Raw genomic sequence first — 25,101 nt, forward strand, 5'->3', positions numbered from 1 at the left:
TATAAGATTAGCACAGAACATCTAAGGAAAATGAGAAGAAGAGAAGGTTCTGGGAATTAGCTCTGGAGCACTCCAGCATTTATAGTTCAAGTTGAGAATGACCCAACAAGAGAAACAGGAGTAGCATCCATTAAGCAAGAAACAAAATCAGGAATCTTTGTGTCACAAAATCCAAGGAAAGAGAATGCTACAAGGAGGATAGAGAGGTCAGGTGTGTTGGATGCCATTGAAAATTCAAATAAGAAGAAAACAGAAAAGTTACCATTGGATTTTGCAACATTGACTTTGGAAGTTGTTGGTGATATTGACAAGAGAAGTTTCAGTTAGCTGGAATAAGAAGAGGAAAGAATGGCAAGTGGAAAAGTACAAAGAGCAACCATAGATAACTTTGTTGAGAAGTTTTGCTGTGAAGGAGGTTGAGAAAATGGAGCAGCAGGTTTAAGGGAAGTCAAGGGGTTTTTTGTTTCTGCTCCTTGCTTTTGATTTTGCTTTGTTTCTAAGAAGAGATAGTAAAGTTTGTTTAGGTGTTTGTGGAAACGGTCACATAGGTAATGTAATATCAAAATTTGGGGCAGTATTATGGAAAAGAAACTTAAGTTGATGGAATAGAGTTCCTGAGGAAGTTCAAACAGAAGTGAATGGTCACTTAATGGGAGATGCTGTATGAGACTCATGCATCAGGTTGGAGATTGAAATAAAAAGATCCACGCTATCCTTTATGCTCCATAGAATTCTGTGGAGAATAAAAGTAAGAAGTCTAAAAGTAAGGTTTGTAGAATTCTAAAAGCATTCTAAAATAATTCATAGAATTCTAAAAGTAAGGCTTGTTTGTTTGCATATATGTGAGAGAGTGTGGGTAGGAGTATGTATGCCTGTAAGTTTACATTAAGGTCAAGTTTTGTCAAACCTGAGGAAGACCCAGGCTGCTCTCTGGCTAGCAGAAGGGTTTACAAGCCCTCCCACAATAATGGCAGGAATGCCAGAGATCCAGATAACTGACTACTGCTGTTTTCCTATGAGTACAGATTAATTCCCAGCTCCCTGGGGCCCTCATTGCTTCCTTTCACTCTTTAAGAACCAGCCTGGCATATGGGTACCAAGTAGAAAAAGATTAGAGAAAATGATAGAAGTCACACAAACTGGCCAGGAGCCCTCCTTAGAACCAAAAGAGATAAAAGAGGAAGAAAAACGAAGAAAAGGAGGATGGCTAAAGCTTCTTAAGAGGTACTGACTCAAACCAGAGCCCATGCATCCCAACATTTTAGGCTTTGTCCAAAACTAAACATAAGATGACTATTTGCATTGAACACAGTTTTCAACTGGTTGGGAAAAAAAACAGCTTTTCCTGGAAACTAACTGAGTTCTTTGAGCATCCCACATCATTTGTCTTTCAAAGCGACACAGAAGTCAAGTTAGAGTGAGACTCCACAGTCCTTCTCAGTCCTTCCCAACCCACCAGATGTGAGGGATCTTACTAGGCAACTGTTCCAGACCTTTCATTGCACAGCTGGGGGGACTGAGCTTAAGAAGAAGAAGCAGCAAAAGGTGCCTTGCCAAATTCACAGAAGCAGGTCATGACAGATCTGGGATGAAATATTTACAAGGTTGAGTAATTTGTCACTTTATTAATCCATAATCTGTCCTTTCCCTTCACTTACAAAATGAAGTTTACAATTCCTTTGAGATTGAATGGATGAGGGAGCTATAATTTCTGGGTGGGCAGCTGAATGGAACATTTTTGAATTATGGGTAGTAACAGTGAGTTTGGAATAGTCTCTGATGGAAGATTTCCTAGCTAAATGCCAGAATATTAAGCTGAAAGTAATTTGAGAGGACATTTAGTTCAAGGGCTTCCCTGGTGGCTCAGACAATAAAGAATCTGCCTGCAATATGGGAGACCTGGGTTCAGTCTCTGGGTTGGGAAAATCCTCTGGAGAAGGAACTGGCAACCCACTCCAGTATTCTTGCCTGGAGAATCCTATGGACAGAGGAGCCTGGCAGGCTATAGTCCGTGGGGTTGCAAAGAGCTGGATACAACAGTGAACTAACCCATTTTGTAGTTCAGGGCCCCATCTCCAAGCAAGACCAAATCTGTAGAAAGCACAGCCAAATTGCACAGTTCCTTAGAATTTTTCAGAAACAAAGCAAAATCTGTAACTCTCCTTTTCATTCTTGTCACAAAACAAAATTTTTTGAAAGTTTTTGTTATCTAAAAGCCTAAATGCCTTGTAGCTACAACGATTTGCTCAGGGAGATTACAAAGTCTGCAACTAGCATGAGAGAGGAGGAGAGAACATCTTTAATATCCTTTTCTTCCTACTCCACAAGAGCACTGCTCCTCTTGTCTTCACTTCCAGATGTTCTCTTCCCTTCCAGACGTTCTCTTCCCTTAAAAAAGTTTAGTTCTTTCCTTTTTTTCAATATGTATATTTTTAAAATCTTTATTGAATTTGTTACAATATTGATTCTATTGTTCATACTTTTTTATTTTGGCCACAAGGCATGTGGAATCCTAGTTTTCTGACCAGGGAATTCCCTTTCTTTCCTTTTCTACCAGGAACTTTTCACTAGCCTTCAACCTTTGGCCTCAGGACCAAATCCTCCAGCAATGTCTCTTAGACCACAAATTTGGGATTAAAGATCTGATAGGAAACATACTGGATACGGCAATGGCACCCCACTCCAGTACTCTTGCCTGGAAACTCCCGTGGATGGAGGAGCCTGGTGGGCTGCAGTCCATAGGGTCGTCAACAGTCTGACACGACTGAGAAACTTCACTTTCACTTTTCACTTTAATGCATTGGAGAAGGAAATGGCAACCCACTCCAGTGTTCTTGCCTGGAGAATCCCAGGGACGGGGGAGCCTGGTGGGCTGCCATCTATGGGGTCACACAGAGTCGGACATGACTGAAGTGACTTAACCGTAGCAGCAGGGAACATACAATACTATTAGTAAACATACTAATAGAAAAATCAAACTACTTGAGCCATTTCCATTCTTCAGCTGAGCCTCTAAGACACCTTAAAGAAATGGCTTCTTAGACCAAGTTCAATCTTGTTTGAGAATATAAAAGGCAGAAATAGGGTGGGAAGAGGAAGAGATGCATATATTTTGTTGGAACTTGGCTTAATTAATTGCTGAGTTTGAAGCAAAAGGGTAGAATGTGGATTGCTTGTCACCCCCATAAAGATATTTTTCATTAAAAGTATAAAAACCATGTTGTTAAAAATGAAAAATCATGACAATAGTTCACTCAGCTATTTATTTTTCCATTGTAAACTGTACATAAGCCCCTATTCCGTTCCGTCACTCAGTCGTGTCCGACTCTATGCGACCCCATGGACTGTAGCCTACCAGGCTTCTCCGTCCGTGGGATTCTCCAGGCAAGAATACTGGAGTGGGTTACCGTTTCCTTCTCCAAGCCCCTATTACATGCATATTTTTACATAATTTAATGAATTCATACTAATCAGGTATTCTGATCTTTTTACTAGATATAATGAATATTTTGTTTCTGTCTCTCCTCTGTAATTATCATTTTAATCATTAGTTAATATTCTACATTTGTTTCTACAACAATATAGTAGCTATTCACCAGTTATTTGATCTTTTAGGTTGATCCTTGAATTACTGTCTTGAAAGTAACCCTGAAATATAATTTTCACACATTGTTATTCCTCTCCTTTGAATTATTTAAGATAAATTTCCAAAAGAGAGAACTTAGATTTCACATTGCCAAAATAATTGTACCAAATATAATATTACAAACAAGGTATAAGGTCATATATGACTCACCAAATCTTGCCAGCACTGGATATTAGAATTTAAAGTAGTTAATTTCCATTTAAGTAGATGTAGAACACTATCATCATCTGGCTTCAATTTACAAATAGAGCAGAGGTTTCCCGTATATTTTTCTAGTATGTGCCTCAGAGTTTAGGCTAGTCATGCCTTCACCACTTAAATTTTGTCCAAGGACTTGCAGCAGTTAGAAACCATGGCAGAGAGAACCTGCATATGGACAGGTCACAGAAAGTTTCTGAAGTCATTCAGTGCTAGGTGATGAATCCCAAAGGCTACATACTATAGAGGGATAGGGAAATTTTAAAATATTGAGGAGACAATGAAAACAAAATGTGTTAGGTAAAAATGGGGAGACTTCCCTGTACCCAGCAGTATGCTTAGACTAAACTAAGAAAAATCAATTGACTTGTTAAAGATCATGAGCTACTTAAGTTAGTTCTTATCTGAAATAGTGTTCATACATTAGTAAATTGATTTTGTTTTGCAATTAATTTTATTCCATTAAGGATGTATTGTTATCCCTATTTTTTCCAACAGTGTAACTAGTCCTCTCTGAACTGGCAAATCCTAAGTTACCAAATTAAACCAACAGTTGTTGACCTTAGGACCAGACTTTAAGGCCTATTTCTATTGTGTAAACCTTGGAAGATAACACAAGTGAGAAAACAGAGATTCAGATTTGCCTGACTGCCTGCAGAATAGCTGAGAATCCCATCAAGGTCCTCTGATTCTGTTCAGGCCCATGACCATCCATTCAAGAAAGCCACAGAGACCTCAATCTAACTCCTTCCTTCAAAGAGCTCCTTCCTAACCAGGCCATACAGTGTATGTGACATCTCACTGCCAGTGCAACCTATGGTCTCACCAGCAGGACTGTCTGTGGATCATACGATTATTCATTTCATTAATTGTTTTACTTATTAATCAAAAATATTTTTATGATCTCCTGTATATAGCATAAGGCTTATCCTGTGGCTCAGATGGCAAAGAATCTGCCTGCAATGCAAGAGACCTGGGTTCAGTCCCTAGATTGGGAAGATTCCGTGGAGAAGGAAATGGCAGCCTACTCCAGTATTCTTGCCTGGAGAATCCCATGGACAGAGGAGCCTGGCAGGCTATCGTCCATGGGATCACAAAGAGTCAGACACGACTGAGTGAATAATGCGTTCTATATGTAGTACATTAAAAATAGAACAAGCGTATGTAAAATCTAGTTTTGTGGTGTTTTATATGTTTATTTTATAAGCCTATCCTATGTACCTACTAAGTGCCAGGCACTGTGCTGAACTCTGGGGAGATAATGATGTGTACACCGGCATAGTCACTGTGTTCACAGAACTTACTCAAAAATTAGATATGTGAAAAAATTCATTCAGTCACTCAATACATACATACTGAGCCCTTTTTACACGTTGGGCACTTGGCACTCTTTTAAGTGCTAGAGATGGAGTATTGACCAAAACAGACCAAATCTTTGAGTTTACATTTCAGTAGAAAAGAAAATTGACAATCATTGTATTATAAAATACCAGATACTTGCATGTGCTGTGAAGACAAAGCAAGGTAATAAGACAGAGGTAGTCTGCAGGGGTGGGGACAGGCTGAGGGAGATTGGGAAAATCTTGCATAGTCTAAAAAGGTCTTATTTTTACAGCTATAATAAGCATAATAAATGAGAAACAAGTGTATCCCCCCCCCCCCAAAAAAAAGTTACTGTGTCGGCAGCAGAGACTTCCCTAAGGAAATGACCCTTGACCTAAGATGTGAAGGCTCTTAGCAGGATAGGCAGAGAAAGAGAAGCAGGAATGATGTTAGGCCGGGTGAGGGGCGAGGGGTGGTGGTTGCTGAATGGTGGAGCTGGAGGAAGAGACTTTAGGTCACTTCCCCTCTTTGGGCCTCAGTCTCCTCATCTATAAACAGAGAGCACTGGGCTCCATGACCTCCAGTGGACCCTTCAGAGCAGACAGATCCACGATTGACCATGTTGAATGAGCGCAGGGACCCTTTGTGTTTCTCTTCCTCTCTTTTCATTAAATTTCTGTTATAGGAAACTCTGTCCTAGAGCTTATGAGTGGGCTCTCAGTGGCTAAGCTTGTTAATGATTCTTTGACTCATATATTCAGCCCAAATGATTTTCCTGGACTTCAGGATTCTAGCTCTAAGTACCTGAATGTCTCATCACTGTCTCACAGGTTCATCAAATACAACATATTCAGAACCGAGTATCCCCTTTCCCTCAAACATGCTGCTGTTCCTGGGTTACCTATTTTAATAAATGAGACCCCTCAGTCACCAAAGACAGAAACCTGAGAATCATTTTTTTAAATTCTTTTATCCTATTGTTGAATTGATGATGAAATTCGTTTTTTGTTTGTTTTTTGGGGATTTTTTTGGCTGTGCCAGGGATCAAACCTGGGCCCTGAAAGTAAAAACACCAAGTCCTAACCACTGAATCACCAGGGAATTCTTGAAATCTTTTTGAATAAAACTAATGATATATTTCGGGCTTCCCATGTAGCTTGGCTGGTAAAGAATCTGCCTGTAATGGAGAGACCTGGGTTCGATCCCTGGGTTGCGAAGATCCCCTGGAGGAGGGCATGGCAACCCACTCCAGCATTCTTGCCTGGAGAATCCCCATAGACAGAGGAGCCTGGCGGGCTACAGTCCATAGGGTTGCAAAGAGTTGGACTCGACTGAATGACTAAGAACAGCACAACGATGTCTTTCGAATATGTCTCCTCTCATTTGCCCTCATTGCTGCAGCCTCTGTTAACCCCATATCATCTCTGACCAGGGCTGGTGCAATGCTCTCCCAATTCTCCTTCAACAGACGTTCTTATAGACTACAATCTCACTTCCTTCAAATTTTTGTTCAAGTGACACTGTCTCAGTCCTTCCCTGACTACTCTGTTTTAAATTGTAAACCTCACTGCCTTCCTCTATCCCATTAACAATCTCCCTTTCCCTGATCTATTATCTTAAATGGCACATAGGATCTTCTAACATATTATGCTTATTTATTATTATTCTTTTTATTTCTTATCTGTTTTTTCCTGACTGGAATGTAAACTCTGATGTGTTTAATGGTGCACCCTAGGAGTCTAGAAGCATGCCTGGCACATAGAAGGTACTCAGTACCTGTGTACTGAATGGATGAGTTAATTGCCCTGACTATATGTTCCATTGCTCATCCTCCACATGTCCACTGGGTGAATATTTCTAAACTACCAATCTGATCGCATGACCCACATGCTTGGTATTACATGCCTCCTTACATCACCCTTTACCCACCCGAACCAAACTGGTGAAGTTCCTCAGAGATGGACTATTAGCACATGTCTCCTTGTGTTTAATCACATCATTTCCTCTGCCTGGAGTGCCACCTTCCATTTTGTCTCCATAGTGGAGTAAATTTCAGTCAGGCTTACGCATTTCTACCTCTTCTTTGAAAGTTTACCATGTTATCTAGAGATGATTGATTCACATTTGTACCACCACTGTATCCTGTGCATTATGTTATTATAGCCTTTTATAATATAAAAGGCTTCTTTACATGTCTGTCTGCCCGTGTTAAATTGTATTTCTTTAAGGGCAGCAATCATACCACGTGCAACTTTCTATCCTTGGGATCTGGTACAGTGCCCAGGACTTGGATGCTCATTAAATATTTCCTGAATAAATGAATATTAAAGATTAAAGAGGCAATTATGGGGGATAGACTTTGGAAGGCTCCATGACTCCAGAGTTGAAGTACTGATGGGGGTGCCAAATGTGACAAAGAGGGCAACTCCTTGGCTTCATAGTTTTTATTTATACCTTTAAGCTGTTAAGTTACATTTTTCACAGGGGAGGCAGTCCTATTCACCTGGAATGACTCAACTGCTTTATGTTTCTTTTTAGGGCATCTCTAATCATGAAAAATCTCACCATCATTACTGAGTTTGTCCTCATGGGATTTTCCAGAAATCCCCAGATCCTGAACATGCTTTTTGCATTGTTCCTAGTGATATACCTCCTGACCCTGATGGGGAACCTGGTGATGATCCTGGTGATCAGAACTGATTCTCACCTTAAGACACCCATGTACTTCTTCCTAGGTCACCTGTCATTTCTGGATCTCTCCCTTTCTTCAATAACAATGCCCAAGATGCTGGAGAACTTGTTAACTCAAAAGAAAACTATCTCTGTGTGGGGCTGCATGGCCCAGAGTTTCTTTCTCATTCTCTCTGGGAGCACAGAGGCCTGCCTGCTCTCTGCCATGGCCTATGACCGCTATGCTGCCATCTGCCACCCTCTGCTATACAGTGTGATTGTGAACAGGCCTATGTGTGTTGGGATGGTGACTGCAGCTTGGGCAGTGGGGTTTCTAAACTTGCTGCCAAACAGTCTTTTCACTTACAACTTACATTTCTGTGGCCCCAATGTCATCCCTCACTTCTGCTGTGAGCTGCCTTCACTCTTCCCTCTGTCTTGCACTGATCCTACTGCCAATGAGGCCCTTCTTGCTGGGTCATGTGCATTGTTAGGATTTGTGACATTTCCCCTGATTCTTTTCTCTTATTCTAGAATAATCTCTGCCATCATAAGCATCTCTTCTTCTGGGGGTCAAGGCAAAGCCTTCTCTACATGTTCCTCCCACCTCACTGTGGTGCTTTTATTCTATGGGACAGCCTTATTTAGGTACGTGACCCCTCTCTCAGGCTCCATGTTGGAGCAAGTGGTCTCCATTCAGTACAGTGCAATCACGTCCTTGTTAAACCCCCTCATCTACAGCCTCAAGAACCAGGACGTGAAGAGAGCCCTGCATAGAGCGTTGAAGCAATAAATGTGCCCCTCTGTACGTGGGGGATTCAAGTTATCTTTGGTCTGAGAACAATGAAAAAGCATAGCCAGGGGCTGTAGAGCATTAATGGTTAACTTGGTCACTTTAGAAGTTTGCCATTTGATGAATATAATCTCTTGGGTGTGGGTAATAGAGCCCTAAGTGTGTGATTGCTTATTTTATTGTATTTAATAGGAAAATAAAGTGAAGCCTGAGAAATAAGCACTGTGATGGAATAGTGTAGACAAGAGTCCAAATCTGTTTGCCTTGTTTTCAGTGTTATAGCGTTCTAAGCATTAAAAAAAAAAAAAAAAAAAAAGATTGGAAAGTGAAAGGCATTTCAGAGTGAGAGAAAACTAGCTACTGATTGAAGATTGTACTGAATGAGGATTGTTTCATCCACCTTACCTGGGGGAACCAAAAAAAATTGATGTGCCTGGTTTGAGTTACTAACTTTCAAGTTGCCAGAAAGCAAAAACACAAATTAGGACAGGAATCTGCCCTAATCCAATCAAAGGGAAAATAACTGTCTCAAGAGTGCTGGTGGGAACATTTTGAGTATCTGGAATAGAATCTGGCTGTCTGGCAACTAGACTAGAGATCTCCTTGGATGTAAGCTAGTGAATGTCTATGCTGTCTCAAAACAATGTTTTCATTCAACCCTGAGAACATCAAGTCAGTTAATTCACTTGGTGTCTGACAGTCCCAATTAGGCAAACCCTCCTGAACTCACTGTCCATTGTTTCTTTGACACATATTCAGTCAAATAAATTAATTTCTTGTCACAAAAGATTCATGGGTGAGGAGACAGTAAGCTCAGCCAGTAGATGGACTGACTTGTGTGACTCCTTAAATGAAATACTTAACATGCAAAATTGTATTTACCCTCATAAGCATTAAACAAAAGTAAGATTTTTTTTCCTTTGGCAATTTCTTATTTCTTAAAATTAAAAAAATATTGTTGGTTTGTTTCTTTATTTTTACCATGAACTTTTAATCTTAAATATATAATAAATTCTACAAAATTAGTAGGGGAGTGTGTAGCGAGTAAATAAGAAAAATACTTTTAAAGATGTAAATATTTTAAAAATCATATTTTCAGGAAAAATTAATTTTGAAGCATACTTCTAAAATATAATGGTTATATATCCATAGTAATTACCTTTTGGGTCAGTTCTACGAACTGACGTCATCAGATTTTGTCAAGAAAAAGGGGTTTTTGTACAGAGTACAGCCAGTTCTGTACCTCATGCAGAACATACAGTTCTCCCTTAAGTGATCTAATTTCAAGATAGGAGGCAGAATTAACACAATTTAGTGACTCTTCAAATAAAGGAAGAGTTAATAATAACATCATTGTGCCCCATCCCTTGTATATTCTTAAGAGTACCTCTCCAAAATGGACCTATTTAGATATAGGTTCTGGGTATAATGAGAACGGTATCCTTCCCCAGACCAAACCCTAGTAAAGGGTATTCAGTCACTTAAATGGCCATCAACAATATAGCATCTGCATCTTGCAACCACTCCCTTCCTTGTTTGCATCTTTGAGAGATGGGTTCAAGGACTGACTAATCTATCAATCTACCCTCCCTTAGGAGACTGAAGCAGTCATTGGCACAAGCTTCCAGGTATGCTGACTACCTACTTCTTTATTTTCAATTCCTACTACAGACTCTCATGCAGTAAAATCTCTGGCGGACTGCCCTACCAGCCTCCCATATATACATTATGAATTGTATTAGTTTAAAAAAGTTTTATACTCAAACTGTCATCCCTTATCTTGTCACTCTCATTCCCTCTCCTGTCCTTTTGCTATAAGTATGATCTTGATTTACATTACCAATTTGCTTGCATAAATATTTATACTAATTTATAGTCCAGCCAGCAATATATTAGAGGGTTTAGCAATGTATATCTTCCAGGCTTGACAATCATTTTTAAATCATTTTCATATTTACCAATTTGATAGGTATAAGATGCTGATTCTTTCTTGTGTTTGCATTTATTTTTCATCGCAAATAATATTCAGCATTTCTCAAACATTAAACATCAGTATTTCCTCTTTTATTATTAGCATGCCATTTTCCTAGTTTCTTACTGCATTCACAGTATTATTTTTATTTGAATGATGTGTTTAAATAAGAAGGATGTTAATTTTTGCAATAACTCACTTCAAATCCTTTCGAAGTTTATTGTTTTACTGTTATGTTTTTATTTTTAATTGTGTTATGTAGTCAAATAACTTTCCTTTTGTGTAATTTTCTCTGCTTTTAAAGTTAAGAAGTCCTTACCATCAGTTTCTTCCAGTTTTCTTGTGTGCTTTTTTGCATTTCATTTAAGTCATGTAGAATTTCTCTTGTCCCCTCCAAGCAAGCATATTATAAGAGTCCGACCTTCGTTCAGCTCAGGGAGGTAGGGCCAGATACAAAAATAAATGAGGAACAGAGAAGAGACATCCAAGGTAAACCAATGTCAAGAGCCAAATAACCTATTTGTATGATTTCTCAATAGCAAGTTTGCAACTATAGTTAGGAAGAGATTGTGTAAATAAGATCTGAAACATAACTTCTGAATTATTCCCCTGATTTATGTAAGCATAGGGAGGAAATTGTGAAGGATATTCTCATTTACTCCTAGGTCTTAAATTACCACCTATGATCTTAAGATTCCCCCAGACTATAATTTGATTCACAACTTTACATCTGAGAAACAGACTCATCTGCCCAATACCAATAGCTGCTGCTGCTGCTGCTAAGTCACTTCAGTCATGTCCGACTCTGTGTGACCCCATAGACGGAAGCCCACCAGGCTCCGCAGTCCCTGGGATTCTCCAGGCAAGAACACTGGAGTGGGTTGCCATTTCCTTCTCCAATGCATGAAAGTGAAAAGGGAAAGTGAAGTCACTCAGTCATGTCCGACTCTTAGAGACCCCATGGACTGCAGCCTACCAGGCTCCTCCATCCATGGGATTTTCCAGGCAAGAGTACTAGAGTGGGTGGCCATTGCCTTCTCCATATAGCTAACTCTACCTAAAATTTCCCAACATATCTTCTCAATTCTATTTGTTCTTTTGTTGTTGCTCAGTCACTCAGTCATGTCTGACTTTTGCAACCCCATGGACTGCAGCACACCAGCCTTCCCTGTACTTCACCATCTCCCAGAGCTTGCTCAAACTTACGTCCATCGAATCAGTGATGCCCTCCAACCATCTCATTCTCTGTCATCCCTTTCTCCTCCTGCCTTCAATCTTTCCCAGTATCAGGGTCTTTTCTAATTAGTCAGATCTTCACATCAGGTGGCCAAAGTATTGGAGCTTCAGCTTCAGCATCAGTCCTTCCAATGAATATTCAGGACTGATTTCCTTTAGGATTAACTTGTTTGATCTGCTTGCAGTCTAAGGGACTCTCAAGAGTCTTCTCCAACACCATAGTTCAAAAGCGTCAATTCTTCAGCACTCAGCTTTCTTTATAGTCCAACTCTAACATTCATACATGACTACTGGAAAAAGCATAGCTTTGACTAGACGGACCTTTATCGACAAAGTAATGTCTCTGCTTTTGAATATGCTGTCTAGGTTGGTCATAGCTTTTCTTCCAAGGAGCAAGTGTCTTTTAATTTCATGGCTGCAGTCACCATCTGCAGTGATTTTGGAACCCAAGAAAATAAAGTCTCCTTAATATGAGTAAAGTTCTTTAAAATGTATGTATATGAATATATATGTGAATTAAAAATATGTATGTTTTATGTATTTCTCTCTAAAGTTGATATTGTACTTACTGAGATAACACTAACAACATTTCCCTGAATCAGGAAAAGGAGCCCTTTATAGCCACTATTATGAAAATGCATATGATATTAAATATTCATGGAATACTCCGGGAGGTATTACGAGAATGCAATTTGACAAGAAAGAAATTAAGAATAAAAACTTGAAAGAAGAGGATAATTTTAGGGTTTTGCAAAGGATGTGATTGTTTACCTGGAAAATCTGGGAGATATATACAGAAAACTGTTAAGAGAATGATAACAGAATTTGCAAAGTAACTAGGTATAAAATTAATAAACAGAAATCAATATCCTTGCTTATCTCTAAACAACTAATTAGAAAACATAATGGAAGAAATTAATATCACAGTAGGAACAAACAAAGATAAAACACCCAGGAATAAATTTAAAGTGTTCAAAAACTATTGTAGGAAAAGTTTAAGATTCTATCAAGGGACTCAAAGAAGATTAAAACAAATGAACAAACATATCATATTATTGAGTGATAGAACTCAATATAGTAAAGATGTAATAACTCTCTTAAAAGCTTATGGGTAGAACATGGTGTCAATAAAAATAGAAACAAACTTCTTTTAGAATTAGATTATTTGTTTCTAGAATTCAAAGGAAAAGTTAAAAAAACAAGAATAGAAAACTCCAAGTGTAACAAATCGAAAAGTTCTCCAGAATATAAAAATGAAAGGATCCAATAATTCCAATTGTGTAGCACTAGTGAATGAATACATTAAATAGATAGCCCATAAACATACCCAAAGATATACAGGCAATTTAGAATATTTGAAAGATGCTAATTCAGATCAATAGGTTAAAGATGGATTATTCATTAAATAATATAGAAGAACTGGTAGCTTTCTGTTAAAAATGAACCTGGATTCCTGTCTTACACCCAAATAAATTCCACATGAATTAAAGACAAATAATGAAACTATTAAAATGTGGAAGAATTTTAAATAAAAAAAAATTTACTTGAAGTATAGTTGACTTACAATGTTGTTAGTTTCTGATGTATAACAAAGTGATTCAGTTATATATATATATATTATATACATGTGTGTGTGTGTGTGTGTGTTAATTGCTCAGTCATATCCAATTCTTTGCAACCCTATGGATTGTAGCCCACCAGGCTCCTCTGTCCATGGAATTCTCCAGGCAGGAATACTGGAGTAGCTTGCCATTTCCTTCTCCAGAGGATCTTCCTGACCCAGGGATCAAACTCGGATCTCCCACATTGAAGGCAGATTCTTTACTGTCTGAGCCACCAGGGATGGGAATATATGTATGTGTGTGTGTGTCAGGAGGCTGTGGTCTTCCTGATGGTCATGAATGGTTGTGAGAGCTGGACCGTAAAGAAGGCAGAACACCAAAGAATTGATGCCTTTGAACTGTGGTTCTGGAGACGACTCCTGTAAGTCGTAAGGACAGTAGGAAATCAAAACAGTCAATCTTAAGGGAAATCAACCCTGAATACTCATTGGAAGGATTGATGCTGAAGCTGAAGTTGAAGCTTCAGTATTTTGGTCATCTGATGCAAAGAGCCGACTCATTGGAAAAGTTCCTGATGCTGGAAAAGATTGAGGGCAGAAGGAGAAGAGGGCATCAGAGGATGAGATAGCTGGATGGCATCACTGATGCAATGAACATGAACTTGGGCAAACTCCAGGAGATGGTGAGGGACAGGGAGGCCTGATGTGCTGTAGTCCATGGGGTCACAAAGAATAGGCATGACTGGGTGACTGAACAAAAACAACAAATATATATATATATATATATATATATATTTGTTCCCTGTGCTATACAATAGCACTCTGTTGTTTATCCATTCTATATATTGAATCTGCTAGTATAAAACTCCCAATCGAATTGTCCCCCATGCCCCCTCCCCCTTGGCAACCACAGGTTTGTTTTCTGTGTCTGTGAGTCTGCTTCTGTTTTCTAGATAAATTAATTTGTGTCATATTTTAGATTCTACATCAAAGTGATATTATATAATGTCTTTGTCTTTCTCTTACTGACTTATTAATACTTCACTCAGTATGATACATCCATGGTAGCTACAAATGGTATTATTTTTGTAGCTGAGTAATATTCCATTATATATATATATAAAATACACACACACCATATCTTCTTTACCCATTTATCTGTCAATGGACATTTAGAGAATTAATCTTACAAATATCCTCACAAGCATGCAAAGAAAATTATAAGCATAACCATCAAAACATTTCTCTGTAAGACAGGGAACTCTGTTTTTTCATTAATGTCTTCCCAAGCACTGGCAAGCCACTCCAGTACTCTTGCCTAGAAAATCCCATGGATGGAGGAGCCCGGTAGGCTGCAGTCCATGGGGTCGCTATGAGTCAGACACGACTGAGTGACTTCACTTTCACTTTTCACTTTCACACATTGGAGAAGGAAATGGCAACCCACTCCAGTGTTCTTGCCTGGAGAATCCCAGGGATGGGGGAGCCTGGTGGGCTTCCGTCTATGGGGTCACACAGAGTCAGACACGACTGAGTGACTTCACTTTCACTTTTCACTTTCACACATTGGAGAAGGAAATGGCAACCCACTCCAGTGTTCTTGCCTGGAGAATCCCAGGGATGGGGGAGCCTGGTGGGCTTCCGTCTATGGGGTCACACAGAGTCAGACATGACTGAAGTGACTTAGCAGCAAGCACCTGGAAGCATTTTGGCCATAATAGATGTTCAATGGATACTTAGAGAATGAATGAATGGATGTTGACTAATGCCATCTGTAAAGTACATGTTAAATGAATTATTGTATTTTCATATGATGACGACTAGACAGCCATTTAAAATTGAGACAGTTCTGGGGAATTCCTTGGCAGTCCAGTGGTTGTGATTCTGTGCTTTCACTGCTGGGGCATGGGTTCAGTCCCTGGTCAGGGAACTAAGATCTCATAACCTGCATGGCCAAAAAGAAAAAGAAGAAAAAATGAGGCAGCTCTGTATATACCAATATTGAGTGATCTTCAAAATAAATAATAATATTAAAAATTAAGTTGCAAAATGGGGTGTAGCTGTATCTTTTTTATGAAAATCTTACATGTATACATGTGGCTATACTCATAGACTATGTGTGAAAGGTCATTTAAGTAAAATGGTAAAAGGTCCTTTCATCTAAGAAAGGGGTAAGTAAGTAGTTGGGGAATAGGAATTTGAGAAAACTTACTCTTTATACTATGGACATGTATTAAAATACATTTTTAAATATGGGAAAGCTAAAAATATTTCCAAACATGTAAAAGTTCAGGGAGTATATTACCCACGATTTCTTACTCAAAGAATTTACTAAAGAATATTTCGGGGATGACCCAGAGGGAGGATAAGGGGAGGAGGGAGGTGGGAGGGGGGTTCGGAAGGGGAAACTCATGTACACCCAGGGCGGATTCATGTCAATGTATGGCAAAACCAACCAATATAATATTGTAAAATAATTAGCCTCCAATAAAAAAAAAAGAATATTTCTATGAGAAATAATATGATACCAGAGGGAAGGACTGGAACCTAAGAAAAAAACGGTAATGAAAGTAACGCATTTATGATTAAATTATTAATCATCAAAATAGCTATCTCCAGTGTTTTAGAGTGTATTAAATTGTAGGAAACTATAACAAAGCATATAAGCTAGATTATTCAGTTCAGTTCAGTACAGTCGCTCAGTCGTGTCCGACTCTCCGCGACCCCATGAACCACAGCACGCCAGACCTCCCTGTCCATCACCAACTCCCGGAGTTCACTCAAACTCATGTCCATCGAGTCGGTGATGCCATCCAGCCATCTCATTCTCTGTCGTCCCCGTCTCCTCCTACCCCAATCGCTCCCAGCATCAGAGTCTTTTCCAGTGAGTCAACTCGTCGCATGAGGTGGCCAAAGTATTGGAGTTTCAGTTTTAGCATAAGTCCTTCCAATGAACACCCAGGATTGATCTCTTTTAGAATGGACTGGTTGGATTATTAGGTGAACACTTAAAATATGATAGGACGATGTCCCCCTTGTTCAGGAGCAGGATCCTCTGTGTCTCTCTGCAGTAGTCATTTTAGTAGTGTGTATGTTCTCAGACTCAATTTATGGAACACCCAATGGTTCTATAAAGACTCAGTGTAAATTTTGTTGAGCTCCTAAGTGTGGCATACATTAAAGGCAAGAGAACTTTTTTTCTTTAAAGTGCCAGATAGCAAAGGGTTTAGGTTTTGTAGGTGATATGTACAGTCTCTGTTGTAACTACTCAACTCTGCCATGTATGAAAGCATCCACAGACTGTAAGCAGGTTAGCATAGCTGAGTTCTAATAAAACTTTGTTTTCTTAAAAACAGGCAGGTAAGCTATATTTGGCTTGCAAACCATAATTTATCAACCCCTTGCTTATATAAGATCCTTCTTAAATCTGCTATAAACTCCAGTTGCTCTCATTTCCCTTCATGTCCTTGCACTTTTACTCAATAGTGCTAAATAGAATATAGCCATAGTTTTGTGAAAAGGTGGTATCTTGTTGTTCTGTTGCTAAGTCACATACAACTCTTTGCAACCCCATGGACTCCAGCACACCTGCCCTTCACTATCTCCTGGAGCTTGCTGAAACTCATGTCCATTAAGTTGGTGATGCCATCCAACTATTTCATCCTCTGTCGTCCCCTTCTCCTCATGCCTTCAATCTTTCTCAGCATCAGGGTCTTTTCCAATGGCTCTTCTCATCAGGTGGCCAAAATATGAGCTTCAGCTTCAGTATCAGTCCTTCCAATGAATATCCAGGATTGATTTCCTTTAGGATTAATGGGTTTGATCTCCTTGCTGTCCAACGGACTCTCAAGAGTCTTCTCTAGCACCACAATTTGAAAGCATCAATTCTTTGGTGCTCAACCTTCCTTATGGTCCAACTCTCACATCCATACATGACTACGGGAAAAACTATAGCTTTGACTATATAGACCTTTGTTGGCAAAGTGTTGTCTCTGTTTTTTAACACACTGTCTAGGTTTGTCAAAGCTTTTCTTCCAAGGAACAAGCATCTTTTAATTTCATGACTGCAGTCACTGTCTGCAGTGATTTTGGAGCCCAAGAAAATAAAATCTGCCAGTGTTTCCAAAAAAACAGAAAGGGTGGTATATGTATTAATATGTAAGTAAATACTAATGCTGTATGTAATGCTGCTAAGCCTGATCTTTGGTCAATGTGAATTGATTATTTATACCTTTATGTTACTTTTACAAAATATAAATACTTCTAATCATCTGTTTACAGTTATTGTCCTACACCCTATGCAGAAGTAAAGCCTATCACTAAGAGAAACCACCAGTCCTCCTAATCTGGTCCTACTGAGGAAGAATCCCAGACTCCTTCCAAAGATATACTTATACAGGGACTATTTTCCTGATGGCTCAAGAAGAATAATAACTTCCCCTTCCCAATTTTTTCTTAGCTATGTAGAGTCCAGAGTCCAATCATGCAGAATATGAGGGCTGAAATGGGAGTTTCTTGCATCACAGTATCAGGAAGAAAATTAATACTGGTTTTACAAGTCACTAGAAACAGAAAGGGAAAGGAATGGTGGGTGCAGAAGCCAGCATGTTGAGGGATAAGAAGTAAGCCAGAAAGAAAAACACCAATACAGTATACTAACGCATATATATGGAATTTAGAAAGATGATGACGATAACCCTGTATATGAGACACCATATGAGACAGCAAAAGAGACACAGATGTATAGAACAGTCTTTTGGACTCTGTGGGAGAGGGCGAGGGTGGGATGATTTGGGAGAATGGCATTGTGACATGTATATTATCATATACTGTGAAACCAATTGCCAGTCCAGTTTCAATGCATGATACAGGATGCACGGGCTGGTGCACTGGGATGACCCAGAGGGATGGTATGGGGAGGGAGTTGGGAGGGGGGTTTAGGATGAGGAACAAGTGTACACCTGTGGCGGATTCACGTTGATGTGTGCAAAACCAATACAAATTGTAAATTAATTAACCTCCAATTAAAATAAATACATTTATATTAAAAAATAAAAATAAAACTTATCAATACAGAAAAAATAAAAAATAAAAAAAATAAAGAAGGGAGAAAGAAATACATTTCTTAGTGGGGACTCAAGAAAATTAAAGAGGTCCTGCCTTATGGCTCTAATTTCTCTTATAGGGCCATGTGATAAATGCATGCAGAAAAAATATAGCATACCTCAAGTGCATAGATTTTGGAGTAACTCCAAAGGGAAAGGGAATGTTAGACTTTATAGAGAGAGTATGAGGGTGACGCATGTATGCACACACACATGAACATTAATGCCTCACTGTGTACACATTTACATGTCTGAGGTTGAGAAACCCTAGATTGAGCTTTGTTTGTCAGATTTTGCATTGTTCCTTGTGCTATTCCTGGAAATTTTTCTGCACCCCCACTTCCAAATCAGGCCCCAAGTGACTGACTACTGCAGCCTCCCACATGAGTAGTGAGGAGCCCCAGGCTCCCTGGGCTCCTTACTCATGCTCCTCTCCCAGAGCTATAACTTGGCAAAGAGATCAAAGAGATGGCCAAAGAGAAGAGCACTGAAGGAATATAAGACTCCTACAGACTAGCCAGGAGCTCTTCTCAGTCCTGAGGTAGGTGACCTCAGGAAGACTGACAAGAATTAATGACTCTTAGCAAGGCCCAGAAAGTCCCAGTGCAGAGAATGCTGGCCCTTTAGGCTTTCGCTAGAACTGACCATAGGAATTTGATGCTAGAAACTATCAGGAAATAAAACCAACTTTTCCCAAGGTTTAGCTGGAGATCTAATTCTGTGTGCCCAGCTGTGGGGGCAGTAGGCAATCTGCCTCAAAGAACCCCAAACAGGGGCCAGATTTAGAACAGTCCAGCTCAGTAAAAGGGGTGAGGAAGGAAACGTTCATCAGTTTGAACAACTCAGAAGAATCCTACTCTAACCCAAATTCCTCATGGCAATGAAAAAGAAATAGAAATAGTCATAAGGAAAATAAAAGAAATAAGTAGACAAAGTTTTTGTTCCTGGGATGTTGATGTATGATGCACTTCTGTCCATCTGGGATCCCTCTGTCTCCTCCCTTCATGTCCCTTGTCCCTGACAAAAAAGCAGGTCATCTTTTGACATGGGGGAGCTGGCAGGAGGCATCCTGATGGAGGACTGGAGGATCATTTCTTCAAAGGGCAGGAGTACTGGATGGAGAAGGAGACCTTCCCATTCCCTCTTGTATAACTTTCACTAAGAGTTCTAAGGTCTTCTGGTTTCAGGGATAGCAAGAGATCATGAAGTTGTATTGAATCGTATTGAGTAAATCTACAGAGAGGACAGACCGGTAGTGCAGTCTCTTAGAAAGTGTCAGAGGTGGAACTGTCCCCTAATTAACACTTTTGCTGTGATTGTGAGAATTGGGAATGAAAACAGTTTTCTTCATCTGAAATGCCAATGCCAGTGTCTACAAATATTCCCAAAGGGTACTGGGGAATCTTCATGTGCTTAGGGCTAGAAAGGCATAACCTGCACCTTCTTATAATGTCATTTTCTTTCTATCAAAGTTCCTCTTCCTCCTTAGAACAGTTAGTTTCTCCATTGTTCTTTACCCTGGAATTCCTCCCAGTGATCCCGGTCAGCTCACTCTTATCCTTCCCACCAAGCTGTCTGAACCTCCCACAGGAAAGTGTGATCCTGGTAGCCAGAAAGATGACTCTAATCTAGGGGATCTCATGATTGGTGGGGCTTCTTTATCTCCTTACTTAATAAATCAATCTTCTTAAAATTAAGTGAAATGTTTTAGGAGCAAGTACATGGTTTGGGTGCATCATCAAGGGAGAAAGGGAAGGAAGTCTATTGCTAACTGAGGGATTTGACTGGGTGTTTGTAGAGAAAAGGAAGCTGGAGGTTTGAGGAAGATAATGGTAAAAAGAGTCTTGAAGACCAGTTTTAATCATACCAAAGAGAAATTTCTTAGTTTTGCAGCTATTATTATGTTCATTGATTTTAATTTTATTGTCTACATTATCTAGTTGGTATTTAGATATTCCAGAATATGAAAATATTGTAACATTTCCATTTTTATTGAACATATAACAATGCAGTGTGCATCATTATAAATGTCACATTTTAGCCTTTTGAGTTATAGTTTTAGCATAAATCCAAGGACTTATAAGACTCTGACTCAGAGTGTGCAATTTGCAATGCATTCAGCAATGCATTCAGCAATGGACTTCCCTTGTGGCTCAGGTGGTAAAGAATCTGCCTGCAATGTGGGAGACATGGGTTCGATTCCTGGGTTGGGAAGATCCCCTGAAGAAAGGAAAGGCTCCCCACTCCAGTATTCTGTCCTGGAGAATTCCATGGACTGAATAGTCCATGGGATCACAAAGAGTCGGACACGACTGAGCAACTTTCACTTTCACTTTCTTCAGCAATGTATAGATATCACTGTCACCAGAGTCTTCCTAAGACTATTTGTACACTTTTTTGAAAAATCATAAAATTGCACCAGCCCCGAGCATTCTGTGTCATGCATCGAACCTGGACTGGAAATTCGTTTCACATATGATAATATACATGTTTCAATGCCATTCTCCCAAATCATGTTTTTTAATGTACTAAAAAAAAATTAAGTTGAAGCTTTTCACAAATGTTTCTTTTCTCTTGAATTTCCTCTAACATAACTTTTCGGTTTATGTCATCAGAACCAAACTTTATAAGAGCCAGGGTAAAATGGACTGAGGAGAAAGAAAGGCTGCGGGTGTTAAAAACTAGTTCTGAAAAGACTGCTGGGGAGATAGCTATAATATTCCAGTTCAGGTCCAGTGATAACTGGGACAACAACAACAGGGCTCCAGTGAAACGTGTGAACACTATTAACAAAGTCCTGGTCTAGACATTTTTGCATCCGTAAAAGACAATAACAATAGCAGCAAAGTGAAGTATCCTATTATCAGGCTGCGACTAAAACCAAGGTTGACTAAGTTGACGTCAACCATATTCCATTTTGTTGATGTGAAAATTAACCTTCAGCAGGGTTAAGTATCTTGCTCAAGTTCAGATACATAGCTTTCATTTTTCAGGTCTAACTTTTGTTTTTAATTTTAGGGAAAGTGCTATGTTTGAGATACAGATACTTTAAATGACTCAAAGTATATGTTGTCCATCTGCTGGGTGTGCTGTGGTGGAAAGAGCACTGGATTGAGAGCAAAGCATTCAGCTTAATTCCTGACTATTCTGCTGATGAGCTATGTGATATGGAAGAATTCACCTCACCTCTGTGAGCCTCCGTCTTCCCCACTCTGAGATGCTGAGAGCCTAGTCTCACTGGCCTGAGAAAGGAGCAAGCTTTCCTGAGGCACAGACACTTCCCACAGATACTTTTCCAGCTTTGCTAGTATGTCTTTGGAGATATAGGGTACTCTTGAATTTCTCCTGGAATGTTTGGAAAGCCTCTTGCAACCTCTAGTAGCATCATACAAGTCCCTTTTCTAGTAGCAAATTTTCTTGTTCAAATCCCTTTTCTACATCTTCATCTAATACCCAGAATGTCTATGATAAGATGGTGAGTTCTGTAGTTCTTGGCTTTAAGATGGACGTCTAAATATAAGAAGACTTGCAACTAAATATCTATTCTCTAAAACAATTTCATTTGAAGTAGCCTGTTTATTCTCATAAGTATACCCTTAATAGTTAAATTATGTAATCTGATTTAGCACACAAAGATGTGTGTTATATTCACTGACAGAACTAATGAGACCTGTTGAGGAGAGTCAAGGAGGAGAAACCCTTAAAGTCACTGTAATAATTTCCTAGGGCTGTTGTAACAAACTACTGGAAACCAGGTGGCTTAAAACAATAGAAATTATTGTCTCACAGTACTAGGGACTCTAAGACTGACATCAAGGTGTCAGCAGGGCCACGGCCATCCCAAAACTTGTAGGGAAGAATCCTTCCTTGTCTCTTCCTATATTCTGGTTATGGCTGTCAACCCTTGGCTTCCTTGACTTGCAGGTGGCTCACTCTGCTCTGCTCTGTTGTCACATGGCTGTCCCCACTTCGTGTGTACTCTTTATAAGGTTCTCTCATCTCCAATAAGAACATCAGTCATATTAGATTAAGAGCCTGCCCTATTCCAGTGTTTTCTCATCTTAATTGATTGCACCCTCAGTGACCCTATTTCGAAATAAGATTACACTGTGAGGTACAAGGGATTAAGACTTCAACATATTTTCTGGAGTTAGACACAATTCAACTCATAAAGGTCACAATTGGAATTACACAACTTCTTTCCCTTTTCTATTGTGAAGCTGAAAGAAGTATTTCCTGAGAAGTTTTAGGGTGGAGGGATGATATTCTGCTCACTAGAAATTACTCAGATTCAGTAACATAGCTGATTTCTTTCTAGGAAGGACATTTACAAACAACCATGCACAACTTCACTTTCTCCACTGAGTTCACCCTCCTCGGGCTGTCTGCTGAGCCCCACATCCAGGCTCTGCTCTTTGTGCTGTTCCTGGGGATTTACCTCCTGACCTTAGTGGGGAACACAGCGATGATCCTGATCATCAGGGCTGATTCTCGGCTCCACACACCCATGTACTTCTTCCTCGGACACCTGTCTTTCCTGGATCTCGGTTTCTCCTCAGTCACTGTGCCCAAAATGCTACAGAACTTCTTGTCTCAGAAGAAAAGCATCTCAGTGTGGGGCTGCATCACCCAGAGTTTCTTTTTTCTCCTTTATGGGTGTGCGGAAGCCTGTCTTCTCTCTGCCATGGCCTACGACCGCTATGCTGCTGTCTGCCACCCTCTGCTCTACACTGTGGTCATGAACAGTCCTCTCTGCACTGCAATGGTGTGTGCAGCATGGCTGGTGGGGCTTCTGAACTCACTAGTGAATCATCTTTTCATCTACAAGTTACATTTCTGGGGGTCTAACACTATCTCCCATTTCTTCTGTGAACTACCGTCACTCTTCCCCCTGTCCTGTACTGACCCCACTGCCAACGAGTTCCTTCTGTCAGGGTCCAGTGCATTTCTGGGACTTCTGACACTTCCCCTGATCCTGTTCTCTTACTCCAGAATCATTTCTGCTATTCTGAACATCCATTCCTCTGAGGGCCAAGGCAAGGCCTTCTCCACCTGCTCCTCCCACCTCACTGTGGTGCTCCTGTTCTATGGGACGGCTCTGTTCAGGTACATCAGCCCCACCTCAGGCTCAGTGTTGGAGCGGGTGGTCTCCATTCAGTACAGTGTCATCACTTCCTTGCTGAACCCTCTCATCTACAGCCTCAAGAACCAGGAGGTGAAGGGTGCTCTGCAAAAGATTCTGAGGCAGTGAACGTGATCCCCAGAGGAGGGATTCTCTGTGTGGTTTTAATCAGAAAGCGGGGAGGAGGGGTATTTGGAAACACCTGGAGAGTAAAAAAAGATATCGGAGGTCAATATAAATATATTAAAAAAATTATATAGTGGTTCTCACAGTGTTATCCACATACCAGCAACATCAGAATGCACATCATCTGTGAGCTTGCTAGAAGGTCTCAGACCCAACCCTAATCTACTGAATCAGAAACTCTAGAAGTGGAGCTCAACAGTCTGTTTCTTAATTACGACCATGATGCATGCTTGAGTTTGAGAAACAGTGTTCAGCCCAATGAATGTTGGAGAAAACTCTCTTTGGAAAAAGGTGGGATACTGACATCAAGGTGAATAATCCCACTTAAATGAGAAAGTTGGTAAAGCAGTCAAGTAGAGCACTTTTGGCTATGTGATCTTATGATCTGTTTCCCTCTACAAAACTGTAAAAATGAAAATTCCCTACATTATTTTAGGGTGTTATAAGGAGGGGAAGAGCTAGACTGTCCACAAAGGCAGATGCATCCTGTTCCTTCCACCTCCACTGGGGAGTTGCCATTATAACAGATTCTTCAGTACAGCATGAGGCCAATGGACAGATGCTCCAGAGCAGCAACTAGCAAGCACTTCCTTTACCTCACCTGAGAGCAGCTGAGGGCATTCAACAGCCAACTCACCTGATTAGAGGTCATGAGTTTGTCCCAGAGAGCAAGGGCAGCCTGAGGTTATGGTGGAAGCAGTATTCCACAAGGGATAGCCCTTCATGTGTCAACACTTTAACTGAGAAACTCTGCTTCCTGACCTGGTTGTCTGGGCTACGCTATCAGGATCTCTGAGCATTGATCTTCTTGCTTTTGTACTTTTGGCCACAAGACTACTTTTGTCTCATTCTTCCTGAAGGACTAGTGGCCTCTCTCAGTCTTTAACTATAAACTATACCATATATCATAGTTACAGAATTGTATATAGTGTATAAAAAAGAAATAAGCCAACTGTATGCTCTGCTTAAGAAAGAGCATTTTTAGAACCTTGGAAGTTCCACGTGTAGCCACCATCAATCAAACTTCTCCCCTCCCCAGATGTAACCTCTATTCTGAATTGTACAGTACTCATCCTCTTGCTTTGATTTATAGCTTATCACTTACTTGTTACCCCTAAATAAGATTGCTGAGTTCTACCTCAGTCGTTTTTGAACTTTATGTGAGTGGGGAGCTTCCCTAGTTTCTCAGACTATAAAGGATGTGCCTGCATAGCAGGAGATTTGATCCCTGGGTTCGATCCCTGGGTCTGGAAGATCCCCTGAAAAAGGGAATGGTAGCCCACTCCAGT

The 25,101-nt window shown here is 40.0% G+C and overlaps 2 protein-coding genes across 2 annotated transcripts; both read left to right on the top strand.

Moving 5' to 3' along the window:
- The first annotated feature begins 7,718 nt into the window (after positions 1-7,718).
- On the top strand, positions 7,719-8,630 carry LOC129535998 (olfactory receptor 5BS1-like). The gene has a single exon (XM_055394778.2). It carries the CDS (start codon positions 7,719-7,721, stop codon positions 8,628-8,630), a length of 912 nt encoding a protein of 303 aa, XP_055250753.2.
- Positions 8,631-22,843: 14,213 nt separating this feature from the next.
- LOC129535999 (olfactory receptor 5BS1-like) lies at positions 22,844-23,755 on the top strand. The gene has a single exon (XM_055394779.2). It carries the CDS (start codon positions 22,844-22,846, stop codon positions 23,753-23,755), a length of 912 nt encoding a protein of 303 aa, XP_055250754.1.
- Positions 23,756-25,101: the final 1,346 nt, after the last annotated feature.

The sequence above is a fragment of the Moschus berezovskii genome, chromosome 6 (assembly GCF_049115385.1).
Source record: "Moschus berezovskii isolate FMDL1 chromosome 6, NW_MosBer_1.0, whole genome shotgun sequence".
Lineage (NCBI taxonomy): Eukaryota > Metazoa > Chordata > Mammalia > Artiodactyla > Moschidae > Moschus > Moschus berezovskii.

What these genes read in the sequence shown, in the direction of transcription:
- LOC129535998 (XM_055394778.2), top strand. Translation starts at nt 7,719, where the DNA reads ATGAAAAATCTCACCATCATTACTGAGTTTGTCCTCATGGGATTTTCC.
- LOC129535999 (XM_055394779.2), top strand. Translation starts at nt 22,844, where the DNA reads ATGCACAACTTCACTTTCTCCACTGAGTTCACCCTCCTCGGGCTGTCT.